We start from the raw sequence: 12130 nt of genomic DNA, 5'->3' as shown, positions 1-12130 counted from the left end.
GGTACTGCGATGAATGTAGTAACCACAGGGGTGTCAGTTTGATTGTGATGGTAACAAGGTTTCTAGAATCACTGGTTCTTCGTCGTATTACGGCGGCACGCGGAACTTTGGCCCGTAAGCGTCGAGCAGAATTTCGACCAGGTAGAGATGACGTCGACCACGTCTTCAAGGGTGTCTTCTATCGCTTAGATCGGCCAGTGCTCTTAACCACCTTTGCTCAACAGAGAATCCCCTGGAAGTTTGTGGAAGTCACTATATTCCCATACTTCGTGGCGTTTGAGAGTGCGGTGAGCTCTCTAAAAGCTTACCTAACTCAGAATGCCTGGTAGGGATGTTCACTCTCTCCATCCTTTTTCAATTTCGTCATTGATTAGATGATGAGACGGACGCTGGAGGATCTTCTAAACCTTGGTAATCAAGTTGTTGCTTGTGAGGAGCTTATTGGCTTAGAGAATGCAGACGATATCTTTCTCGTCTTTTTATATGATGGTGAAACCCAAGCTCTGTTGAATGAACGGCCCATCATCAAGCGCCTCGCACCCTCATAGCGTAAAGTCATGCTTCATAACTCGCGGCCACTTAGTATATCCATTACAATTCAAGGAGAAGTACTGGAGATTGTGATGAACGGAATTATTTACTGGATTATGAAATTTGGCTTTCTTAGTATCCTGCTAAAAAGCGCATGCTGATTATCGTTTACCCGATATCGTCGGTTTTGAAAGACCGCTGGACTCACACTTGAAAAAACACTTCATTACGTATCTGAACCACAAACATGGGACCACATGGACGTTCTGTTTAACCTTGTTTTCTTCGAAAATCTCGCTTTCGCCATTCCGACTGCTAAACGTAGCACTCTTGACTGATGCAGGGGGAATGTGGTTGTATGCCGACCAGGTGACTGTTGGCTCATTACATATGATCGCCTGTTTTTCGACTCTCATGTTGTCAGTCAATAATTTGTGTGGCGGATCACGTTATCGATGCCATCTTGTCTAAAAATGCTGTAATCCACAATCCGGCGGGAACAATCATGTTTCGTAATGAAATACCGAGTATCTCTTTAAGATCAGAGTCAGGAGCGTTTTTCTGTAGGATCCATTGTAAAGATGTTGTGCGGGTTTTGATTTACACTTGCAAGCCTCCCAATAAAGTGATTCTTAGTGTCTTAATGACATTCCTATGACAAACCCGTCGGGACTGTGATGTTCCTTTATAAAAATCGCAAAATGAGTAGGTGTTCAATTAAGATGTTCTACATTGGAACGCTTAGAGTTCCATGCTCCGTAAAAATCAACTCGGTATGGGATCATCTTCATAGCTCGGTGACAAAACTTCAGGATTCTTATTGGGTCATTCTAAGGAAATTATTGAGGCAAGGTAGAGTCGTAAAGTGCTTAGCATAGTCGCAGATATTGGTAGAATGAAGAGATTTTGAAATTACGATTCAGCTTTCATCCGTTAAGTGAAGTTAAGCTATACCGAAAGCTGATATTACACACTGAACACATGTTTCCTGCTTATCGGAAAGTACCAGCAGTATGCACCTGACGAATCTCCAGGGCGATTCAATGATGACACCGATGAAACTGCCAAACGACCGCGCGCAATTTGACTGGTAGAGACGGAGCCGGAAATGGAGCTACCGACTGGCAGTCGATTAAGGCATGGTTTAGTACAGGCGAATTACCAGCAAATTTGTAGAGGTGCTTTGGAGCCATCAGTCGTCTCTAACATTTCAACAGACAAATTACAACATATGACCTGTCCAAATATATGAGCAGATTTACCGCAACCATTTCGTCACTTAAAAATGATTTCAAATACAGATTATACACAAGGTTGTGATACACCGACTTGATTTGCACTCATTGAATATGTCTCAAAAACTGTTCAGCTGATCTTGAAGAAATCGAATGTAGACAATGACCGCTGGATTGCTGTTTCTCTTTTCTGCCTCGTTTCAAAGAATGTCATGGAAACAACCCAAGGTATGATTCACTGTAGTATTCTTAGTGTATTCGAGGACTTGAAGTTTTCTATGCGAGTTTGAATCAACCGTATTTCGTTCAGGATAGACAGGGAACAGTGGTAAATGTTTGTTTATTGTTTCACCTTAATCCGCCAATTCTCCCATGCCCCTCACTCCCTCTCCTGTCTAGGTCACCCTCGTCAGAGGCAGTAATTATCTTCAGAAAATGCGTGTCCATCTCGGTGCATTTTGGAATACATACGATTTAGTTATGTGCTCCGTTTCAATGGTTGGCATTGGCCTTCGATATTTCGGTGTGATCTATCTGCCGATTTATATGTGGGGCAAAAACTTGCTCATAGTTTGTTGTGCAATGTGGTAAGTTGTAGGTGTTATTTATAAGCCAGTTTAACTCATTATATGCTCTTTTTGGGGACTTCAGCTCTTTCCTCTTCGATGCCTCTATGACTGCTTACCGATTAGATCCGAACTAAATCAATATCGGGAAACAGTAAACCGTCCTGTCTTCAAATCTGGGCACAGTATTCTCAAATTTGGCCTTTCTCTAGGGAGAATGGCTTTTCAACTTTGCAAGTTCTACTATCGCTACCTTAGAGGAAGGCGTTAAAACTGAATACTCAGAGCTCTGCAACCACGAACGCCGATGCGCCGCAGCGAACAGTGGATAAATAATGTTTGCTCACTGGATCATTGTGGTTCATTCAACGCTACTATGACTCTGACACGATAGGGTGAGCTCACCGGACGTTCCTTCGATTTTCACCATGGTTGGTTAATTTTCGCGACCAGTGAAGAGTGTCCCATTAATTATTATCAGAAATTCGGACATTGGATAATGCAATGGAAACGATCTTTGGAAGGGAATAGGAAACTCACTGAGTCGTGCAACAAATTTCCGTCTGCTTCCGTGCATGAAGGACATTAGTGTGTGGAAGATGAACTATAACGGAAGTCCATAATCGTTTTAATGTAGACAGCACGCGAGGCGTGGTTTGGGCTCTCAAGCCATCGCACATGCATACAATGTTTGTGGTTAACTGAACAATGAGAACTAGGATAATGCGCCCTTAAGGCAATAAATGTTTGCTCCTACTACATTAATTTTCATGAGAATGTCCCAGAATAAGCACATGTGAAGGAGCGAAATACACACATTTTCATTCCAAGTTGGTTTGGAGGGGAGACTCACTCGGACCCCAGGTGAATGTCTCGTTTATGATTTTCTTGAGCAACTGAATGTGCTGCACCGGGCTACTTCATGTTTCGTTTGGTACGATATTCGATATATCGCGATACTTTGTGTGGACGTAGTGCACCACTCTTAAGGTTGCTGAAAGCTGTTTGACAGCCGACGACCAAAGAGTGCGAAACCGGTCGTGGGCTGTCGGAGAGTTTCCAGCAACCTTATGAGTAGTGCATCACACCAATGAAGTAGCTTTGTTCTGCATCATGAAACGTTTTCGTCACATTCTCCTTTTCCCTTTTGAGATCCTAAACAATCGTTCTGGAAACCTATCCTTAAACCAGAAGGCTTGACAATAATGAGAGTGCTTTCCTTCTCGAACCCATTTCTGCGCGTTGCTGTTTAGACCAACCGGCCGTTATTACGTCCATCATTTTTGAGCGCTTTGGCCGATACGTTAATATCAGCTGAGACACTGAAAGAATACATTTGTGTTAGGTCAATGTCCAGACCTTATGAATCTTAACTTTGGATGCGTAACCCCAATTCGGTAAGAAGCAATCGCAGCACTTGTTCGACAGGAGTGCCTAGCAGACCACAGCCTCAATTATTCATCCTATCCTGTTCACGCAACTGCCGATCACGCCGAATGTCTTGCCAACATATTGGAAGGTATGAATCATGATCTGTATACTAATGACGACGATGATGATAGGTATTGAATCTGCCGTTTGTCATTATGTATCAGTACTTTGCCCTTAACTAGTCTAGGCAAGAAAATGAGACTGAACCCTGTACAATACGTTCGCGACACAGAAACATTAGAGAAGAAGCACGGTTCCATTTAATAGTTCAAAACGGTGTGTGTCCTGGTGAGCAATGCTCTTTTCCCCACCAAAAGATACTACCTCGCGAGAAGGCGGGCTTCTCTCTCCGAAGGAAGTTACTACACGCAGATCTGTCGCGATTTTTCGCACTTTTTTTTACACTTTTTGTCCTAAGAGTTTTCTTTGGTCTATACCGGCCAAAGGGGCATAATTGCGCACTGATATGTTAATGTTGGAAGTGAAATATGGAACTTTTGCTGCTATTTTTCATTTCAGGCAGATGCGATTCTTTGAATTAATGCAAATATGGCGGTTCTCTGGTCCCATTATTTACACAGTATTTATGATGGTAAGTCTTTCTGGTCGTCATACTCAAATCAGTTTTGCGGTTAGATTGATCCTTGTTGTACGGATGTCACCCAGCTCAGTTCGGGTGTGTTTTGCATTCAAGCGAGACATCCCTGACCTAAACACCGATCGTAACGTGATGCATCTCTTTTTACCTCTAGATACGAGTCATGATCCCCATGCTGAGTTTGGTGTTCCTGCCCCTGCTTGCTTTTGGGACAATGCGTGAGGGTATTATGTACCCGAACCGAACTCACGTTGATCTGGACAGTGTAAAGGGTACGATGCTGAAACCGTATTTCATGATATACGGCGAAGTGTATGCGGGCGAAATTGACCGTAAGTACACATCGACCCTTTTGTTTCTGTTTCTGTATGCTTCGCTCTTGAATTCAAGCTGATTTAGGAGGCAGTGAAAAAATTCGCTTTGAATTTGAGGAGATTTGTGAAGACAGCCGGGAACTCCAGAGATCAGCTACGAATTCGAACATTCAAGTTTTAAACTCACTAGCAACGAGTAGACTATTAATATCCTCTAACAAGAATTTCCTCAGACTTTCACCTTAAACATAGAACACGCGGATTGTTTCAACTTACATAACTTTCCATAAGTTAAAAGGAAAAATGCAGCTTATTGCTTTCGGTAACCAAATTTGGCCGGTAGTTCTGTTCTGTGGACTTCATAATCCAGCTAATCAACTCATGCTTTTGGAATGATATGCATTTTTCATGTCAGCGACACTAGCATACATAGAACAGGAAGTAAGTGGATCAGACGGGTGAACCTGTCATCTAAAGAGTCATCAAGCAACACGTGACCACATGATGTGGATTTCATGAATAAAGGAACAGGGTATTGGCAGATCGGTTGATCGCACTGCATTGTACGATGGGTGAGTGGGGTGTGTGGGAGAAAGCCGGTGAGAAAAGAGCTGCAAGGGCATATGGTACATCCCGGTTGCCCAGGCCAAAGAATGGAGTTTAGCTGAGGTATCCCACCTTGTGCCTACGACTCGAAAGTCTGATCCACAAGTCAGTGGAAGGATATAAGGTTTTGTTAGGGGACCCTGCCCCTAGCCTCTGACTCAAGAGTCTGTGTAAGTGTGAGCTAATCACACTGCTGATCAGCCACTCGTGACCGAATAGCTATGTGCTCAACTACTACTCTGGAGGTTGCGGTCTCGAAACACTAGGGAGTTCCCTTTGGAGATCCCCGCGGTGAATACTGCCGATGATTTCCAACAAGGGTGAAACACTTGTGCAGTGCTTCTACGCTTTACTTACAGAACGAGATTTCGATTGAAAAGGTAACAAAGCGCACATTATTAATTAAATATGAAGTCCCGAATTCGAACTAGTCTGTAGCTTGGTCTTGAGAACCAACGTATTCTAACTTTTGACTTTTGGTCTTCAAATGCAGACATCACTAGCTGGAATGAGACCCGCAACTTCACCTCTTGAAGGACTTGGATATTCTTTTTTTACTCTATTTATTCTGTTGCGATACAGCCCAAAAGCCCTAATGTTCCCTTTTTCCATACTTTCGTCATTCAACTACCATAAACCTCACCTCAACTATCCTGTTTTTTTCCAGCAAATGACTGGCCACCTGAATCGATCAACACACCACTGAAGGAGGCTGTTCCGATCGCCACAGTTATATTTCTGCTGTACTCCATCATTGTATTTATCAGTGTGGTCATTGCGACTTTCAATGACATCTTCTCCCGTATGCGCCAGCAGTCTGAATTGGTCTACAACTATCTACGCTACGCTGTGATTATTGAGTACGAGTCGCGTCCGCTGCTCCCACCTCCCTTCATCATAATTTCATGGATATACATGTTGCTTCTTCATGTTTACCGGTAAGCACTTGTTCAGTGGTTTGGTCACGCCAGTTCGTTCGTGAATTCACTTTCAGCCCTTGCACGAGCACGCTCAAGTTTCGTAGTAATAAGAGCACTCGGAGAAGTTGTTGGATAACGCCATCAACGTATCCACTGAATCTGGGAAATCAGTCATCATTGTGCTGCACTGGGATATCTCTCTCTCACTGTCTCTTAATTCGATTTCAGTTTCTCTTTGGAGCAATCTGATGGCGCAAGAAAGCATATATATAAAGCTTTAGAGCACCACCAAATAGCTTCTCCAATTGAGGCCACATTGATTTCAGACAGCACGTCTCTCTCACTTGTGGTGGCCATATCAAAACCGCCATGTGAGTTGACGGTGGGTTGTACGGTTGTGCTGATCCAATCGTTGTGTACAGATTAGAGAGACCAATCATACGCTCTGCGAGTAGAATGACCTCTTTCAGCTGGATATTTTTGCAGTATTCTTCTATTTCACAATTCCGACTGAATTGTCCATTGTATGCAAAAGACTGCTGTATGAATGTAAAATTTTCCGCGCTTCTCTTAGACTATAAGAAAAGAGCAACGTTCAGTGCCAATTGCTACTCTACTCAAAGTTTGCGCATGACTGAAGGGTAGCTTGCCGTCCTAAGATAGCACGTTTCGGGTATTCCTACACGGCATCATGCAAAGACATTTTTATTACGGTTGTAACGGATTTTTGGTGTCATTTGCGCCGTTCAAGCTACGAGTTATCTTTCTTTCTGAGAAGTAAACTCGCGGATTGTGAGGACTTCTTGTTAACGCCTTACCTCTAGCTGAGTCTCACTTGTTCTCATCATTACTTCTTCGGCTTCGTCTGAGATGCAAGCGTGCCAATAAACGTTATGACAAGAAATGATTTTGCTAATACTTCGGTTGTCTCGCCAGAGTTCAAGTTCATTTATAGACTAGTAGGGTGAGTTCGAATTCTGGCTTGGATATTCCTCTAGGAATTGCAATGGTACTCATAAATTACTAAGCCTGCAAGTGACCGAAGCATGCTACCATTCAGTAGTCACAAGTCTCACAAGGTGGCATATCCTCTTTCCGGTATGTTGTCTCCATCGGGCCTCAGAATTTGTGATGTGCAACTGGCGCTGAGGGGTTCAGGTCTTTAGCTTTAATACCTCTGACTAACGGTTGAGTTCGGTCTCAGTTTAGAAGCCATGGACTGTATCCTTCTGACTTATCCCCATGTGAAATGCTGTACACACCGTTTCTCGACTTTTCAATGCGGACTGCTCTTGATTTACTCTGAAGAAAGGCTCCAAGATCAGCTTACTAAACACCCCATACAGAAGAGTTATATTATTCGCATGCCTTCATTTTGAATTGGTTTACTTTTCGAAGACCAAGAGTTAGCAGAGTCTCTATAGGTTGTATTCCTGGACCACTCTAATTCATGTGACCAATCAGACTGGTTAACGACTGACATCATGTTAACTTCCATTTACAGTCATATCTTGCTGGTTCTCATAACGCCGGTTTTATCCCCTTTACCTATACCTTTGGGTTGCACTGAGAGCACATAGCTGTTTCGTACCTCCTTTTCTTACATAGTTCGGCACAATTACAATCAGCTGATGTAAATGTCAATTTAATACGAATGAATGTGGACGAGAGCGCGACCGTAACCTTGCAATGCTCCCTACCGTATGGTTTATGATTGGCTTGCGCATTTCCAACAATTCAATTTATCTTGTTGTTACCAGTTTTTTTTGGAATTTTAAAGTTTCTTTTTTTTTCATGTTGAGCTCCATTCCTATTATCTCTAATTTTTACAAATTGCCAGGGTCCGAAAGAACCGTCGTGCACTTGCAGCCTTGGAAAGGTTGAGTTCAGATGGAAGATCGTCCGAAAACAATTCAAATACACCAAAGCCAAAGCGTCGAACGAAGGGAGAGACAATCGATTTTTCTAAGGGACACAACGATTCACGTCCTCCGCCCTCACCCGGAGTGTTCAGCACAAGCAATGAAACGGCAATGGGTCTGAGTAAGGGTTGCCACTCATTCATCTGTTTCCAACATTTTCCATGCTTGAGAACATACCAAACAAAGTGCCGATAACTTCTTTATTTTAGGATCCTGATTTTCCAGTTAATACTCCCGTTGGTCAAATTTTTCGGCGACGCCAATCGCAGTGCAAAAGTGCCTTTTGGGATCACCTATTTTCTTGAGTGACATTTTGTTGAACACCAACTTGCTGTTACTACGGCAATAGCGGTAATGATGAAGCGGTGCAAGCCGACTTATCTCATCACTTTCACATCTCCAATCGATATGAAATAATCGCTTCTGTGTCCACAATAATTAGCACTTCCTCACATGCGGTATTGCTCCTACCTGATAAAAATTGTGTCCGTCTTGGAGATAATATTTGCTGGGTGCTTTAATGGAGAACCGAAAGCAAATTAAATTTCACGAACTCCTTAGCGTCAAAACTGTATTGTTTTCATATAACTCATTCATTATCACGAACAACATAACACCCAGGCGATTTGAACTAGTCACTTTTCAATTTCTGGCTTCATCTGAATTTATAGCGCAAACATCTTCAGTGATCATGCGGACATCATCATCATGATCATCGACAGCATGACATCAGTGTTCAACACCGATGCTTCACTGCCGTACAACCATGACTTATTTGAAAGCCTTATTGTAAAGAAAAGAATAAAGATGGATAGGGGAGGGACTTAGTGCAATCACAATCATTCCGAGGTGCCTACACCTCCAGACATTCATTCAGGCAATCTGGACAGAAACTGACAACAAGAACGCCACTGACATCGGTTGGCAGCCATATCTTGTAGTGTCTCCAACCAGGCACAGTGAGGATCACGCGGTCCCCATCCTGGAAGGCGAGTAGCACCGACAGCACCCAAGCGTTTCGTGATCTCCTTCATACTCCTCTGCCAAGTCAAGGGTTGGCCACCTCTCTGTTTACGCCACTCCGAGTTGGGCATGGGAAACAGCACTCTCTTCGGCAAACGATGGTTCGGCATACGTAACACATGTCCCAACGAACGCAGCTTCTGGTGCGGAAATAGCGCGTTTGAATACTTTTGAGTGTCGCAGCATAGACGACTGAAGATTTCAGCTCTACCGACCATCCAGTGGGGGCTTCATCCAGGGTAACAAGTGTTAAAAAACGCTCATTCCATTGACATTTTTAATAGATGATGAATGTTCACCAAGCGGCCTGTTCCATTTCACTTCCGAGTGACCCGTCGAACGGAGGAGGCGCGAACCGATAAGGTGACAACGATACCATATACATACCAACAATGTTCACTTGTTGATGTGCTAACGACTGGTCGGACTGTATGGGTTAAAAAGAACGGCGTCTGTCACTGGCCAATTATGCAGAAAAAGGAGGATGCGAGGATTGCTTTTCGGTCGTATGTTGGTTTTAAGGAGGAGTTTTGTCGCAAAACACTTGAGGCACCAGCAGGGTTTCTTGTGTGTTGTACTTGGCTGGAAGATGTTTTAGGGAGAGTGCAGTGCATTGGTTTGTGTTTTTTTATAACAACTGTTCACATGTTAGAATCAGTAAGTACTTCCTAATAATGTCCAGTGTTACTTAGGCGATGTTCCTTCTCGTCCATCTGGATTTTCTCATATAAAGTTGCTGCACTTTGAGAGATCCTTGATAGTGGGTAACACTAAGCGAATGTCCATCGTTCATAGCAAGAATCTGAACTGTACTGAACTTGTTGAGAAACGTGGTGAACGTTTCGCCCACCGTCACCGAGTTGATTCTTCTTTGCTACAGTACTTCATGACTCTGTTACTTATCATCAAATAAGTAGTTTAATTTTGAAAACACTCAGATGTGTGGCGAATGGCCTGGGACAATGCTTTGGCGGACTTCTCATAAACAGCTATGCAGGCTGACCCATTTAAATGGTCCATGAACATATCAACACATTATGTCAGTGACATGCACTCCTATTTATTTCAATAAGAGCAACGTACCCGATTGTCTGGTGTAATTCATCACTGCGGTCGTGGTTATACGATTAACAATAAACCATGTTCGAACAATATCGTGGTAATCACCCATCCGGTATTCTAAACATTTCGGTTCAAGTACCAGCTAAATATGAATGACAGATTCCACAAATTTGGTGGAACCGGCAATCGAAGTTGCGATGCCATCGTCCGATGTGTTTGCATAGTTAAAATTTCGTTGTAATCGTCTGACGAACCGGTTGGATCGGTCATCAATGAAGACATTGACTTCGAAATGTATCGGCTCCTCTTTTGTGGTTCTCAGGAATTCCGGAGCGAAACAAGAGCCAGTCAATGCTCTAAAAACCGTCATCGCAACAGGTTCGAATATTGGTAGCAGTCGTGTCAAACAGGTGTCTACCATTTAATAACTTTTGATCTTCTGAAGTGGCCAAGTTTTGGGTGATCTTCACCTCCTGTGGCTGCGCCGAAGGCAACTGCGACTCATGTGTGTATAGACTTAAAGTATGTAACACTTCAGTATCATCTGAGATATATGGTGTTGTCCGTATTTTACTGGCATGGAAACATGCGTTTCAAACATCCCGTTTTTGGTAAGTCGAAATATCTAGGTAAATAGAATAGCTTCATCGACACTTAATAGGATGCCTGTTAACCAGTTCGCCGAGTTTGGTGTTTGGACTGAATGCGTCTCCTTATCACACAGCGAGACATCGTTACCAACCGCGCACTGATGGTGTCCCCCTGGATAGTGTAGAAACGTCTGAAGTTCAATAGCTGAGCTCGACAAACAGCAACAGCCGTTTGATCAACCACACTAAATACATCTGAGTTACTGATGTCCTGACATATTTCCAAGTGGATTGATCTTTTTTATAATGCCAGCAGGCACTACTTGTCGTATGAAACTCACTTCCTACACATTTCCAGTATCTACATTATTTTCTCCATAAAACTGACGTTGTTGATTCATTTAGTTCAAATGACCACTTCTAGGGACTGCGATCATGTGCACCACCGTATCTTTCTTCCTGTACAGAGCTTTTTCTTGACTCTGCCGAAGTGGAGAAGCTGCATGATTTTGAAGAAGAATGCGTGGATGATTATTGGCGTGAGTCTTGCAAACTTGAAAGCCTAGACGCGGAGCGACGCACGGATGTGCTAAACCAGAAGTGAGTCGCCATCATCGGGTTTCTGTTAATGGTTTAAAGAACTAAAAGTTAAGTCAGAAACAACCCATTTTATTTCCTCGAAAGAGTAAAGCCACTTTTGCCTTATTCCTCTCAGTCTAGGGACGAGGTGCGACCTGCGGTATTCACGAATACGTTAGCCAAACATTGGATGACAAATGTCTAGTAACAGAATCAAGTCTGGACCAGGCATTTTGGCTCGGAGAAGTGATATGCATGACGTACGATATCATCCGAGTCCAAATAATTCTCACTGCTCAAAAACCACAACTCAGCATGGAGGTTATTTCCTTGAAGAGTCCGAACTGGTGTTCCCTGTCAGTCACTACTTCGTGTGAACTTCCACTGAGACCATCCACTTTGGAAACAGTTGTATCGTGGGGCCGCCCATTGATTATGGCTGGATTGAGCCTGCCAGACGACACGATATTGAGAAGACAGAAAACCAGGGACACGGGTGTATCGTCACGTCAGGTCAAAACATACAGAGCCAGTGCGTAAATATATGGGAGGGCTGATTGGCCAAATATGGTCATTCGCTTTGTTCGTTCTTGTCCAGCCAATGGCGACGTTCCTGCCGTGAAAATTTTCACACCCGCTCCTCCGGTCACCTGTTGCTGTGCCATGTTTGGTATGCTCCGCTCACGCACTTGCTATCCGGATTGTGTGGTGACCGATGGTGACCTTAGTAGCGTATCGTTCTCTGCACGTGCA

The 12130-nt window shown here is 43.4% G+C and overlaps 2 protein-coding genes across 2 annotated transcripts in view; one reads left to right on the top strand and one right to left on the bottom strand.

Moving 5' to 3' along the window:
- T265_09605 (hypothetical protein) overlaps positions 1-12130 on the bottom strand; it is a gene marked incomplete at both ends in the record, with an annotated part of 34796 nt that overhangs the window by 10564 nt on the left and 12102 nt on the right. The window lies entirely within an intron of this gene.
- The window catches only part of T265_09604 (hypothetical protein), a gene marked incomplete at both ends in the record, with an annotated part of 79466 nt that overhangs the window by 56653 nt on the left and 10683 nt on the right, over positions 1-12130 (top strand). Inside the window, 6 exons of the mRNA XM_009175719.1 lie at positions 2166-2353; positions 4283-4355; positions 4516-4693; positions 5949-6219; positions 8042-8244; positions 11266-11398. Coding sequence (XP_009173983.1) covers positions 2166-2353; positions 4283-4355; positions 4516-4693; positions 5949-6219; positions 8042-8244; positions 11266-11398 — 1046 coding nt within the window. The remainder of the gene's footprint in view (positions 1-2165; positions 2354-4282; positions 4356-4515; positions 4694-5948; positions 6220-8041; positions 8245-11265; positions 11399-12130) is intronic.

Source organism: Opisthorchis viverrini, assembly GCF_000715545.1.
Source record: "Opisthorchis viverrini unplaced genomic scaffold opera_v5_288, whole genome shotgun sequence".
Taxonomy (NCBI): domain Eukaryota; kingdom Metazoa; phylum Platyhelminthes; class Trematoda; order Opisthorchiida; family Opisthorchiidae; genus Opisthorchis; species Opisthorchis viverrini.
The sequence above is the reverse complement of the archived record's forward strand: the minus strand, read 5'-3'. Positions and strand labels throughout refer to the sequence as shown.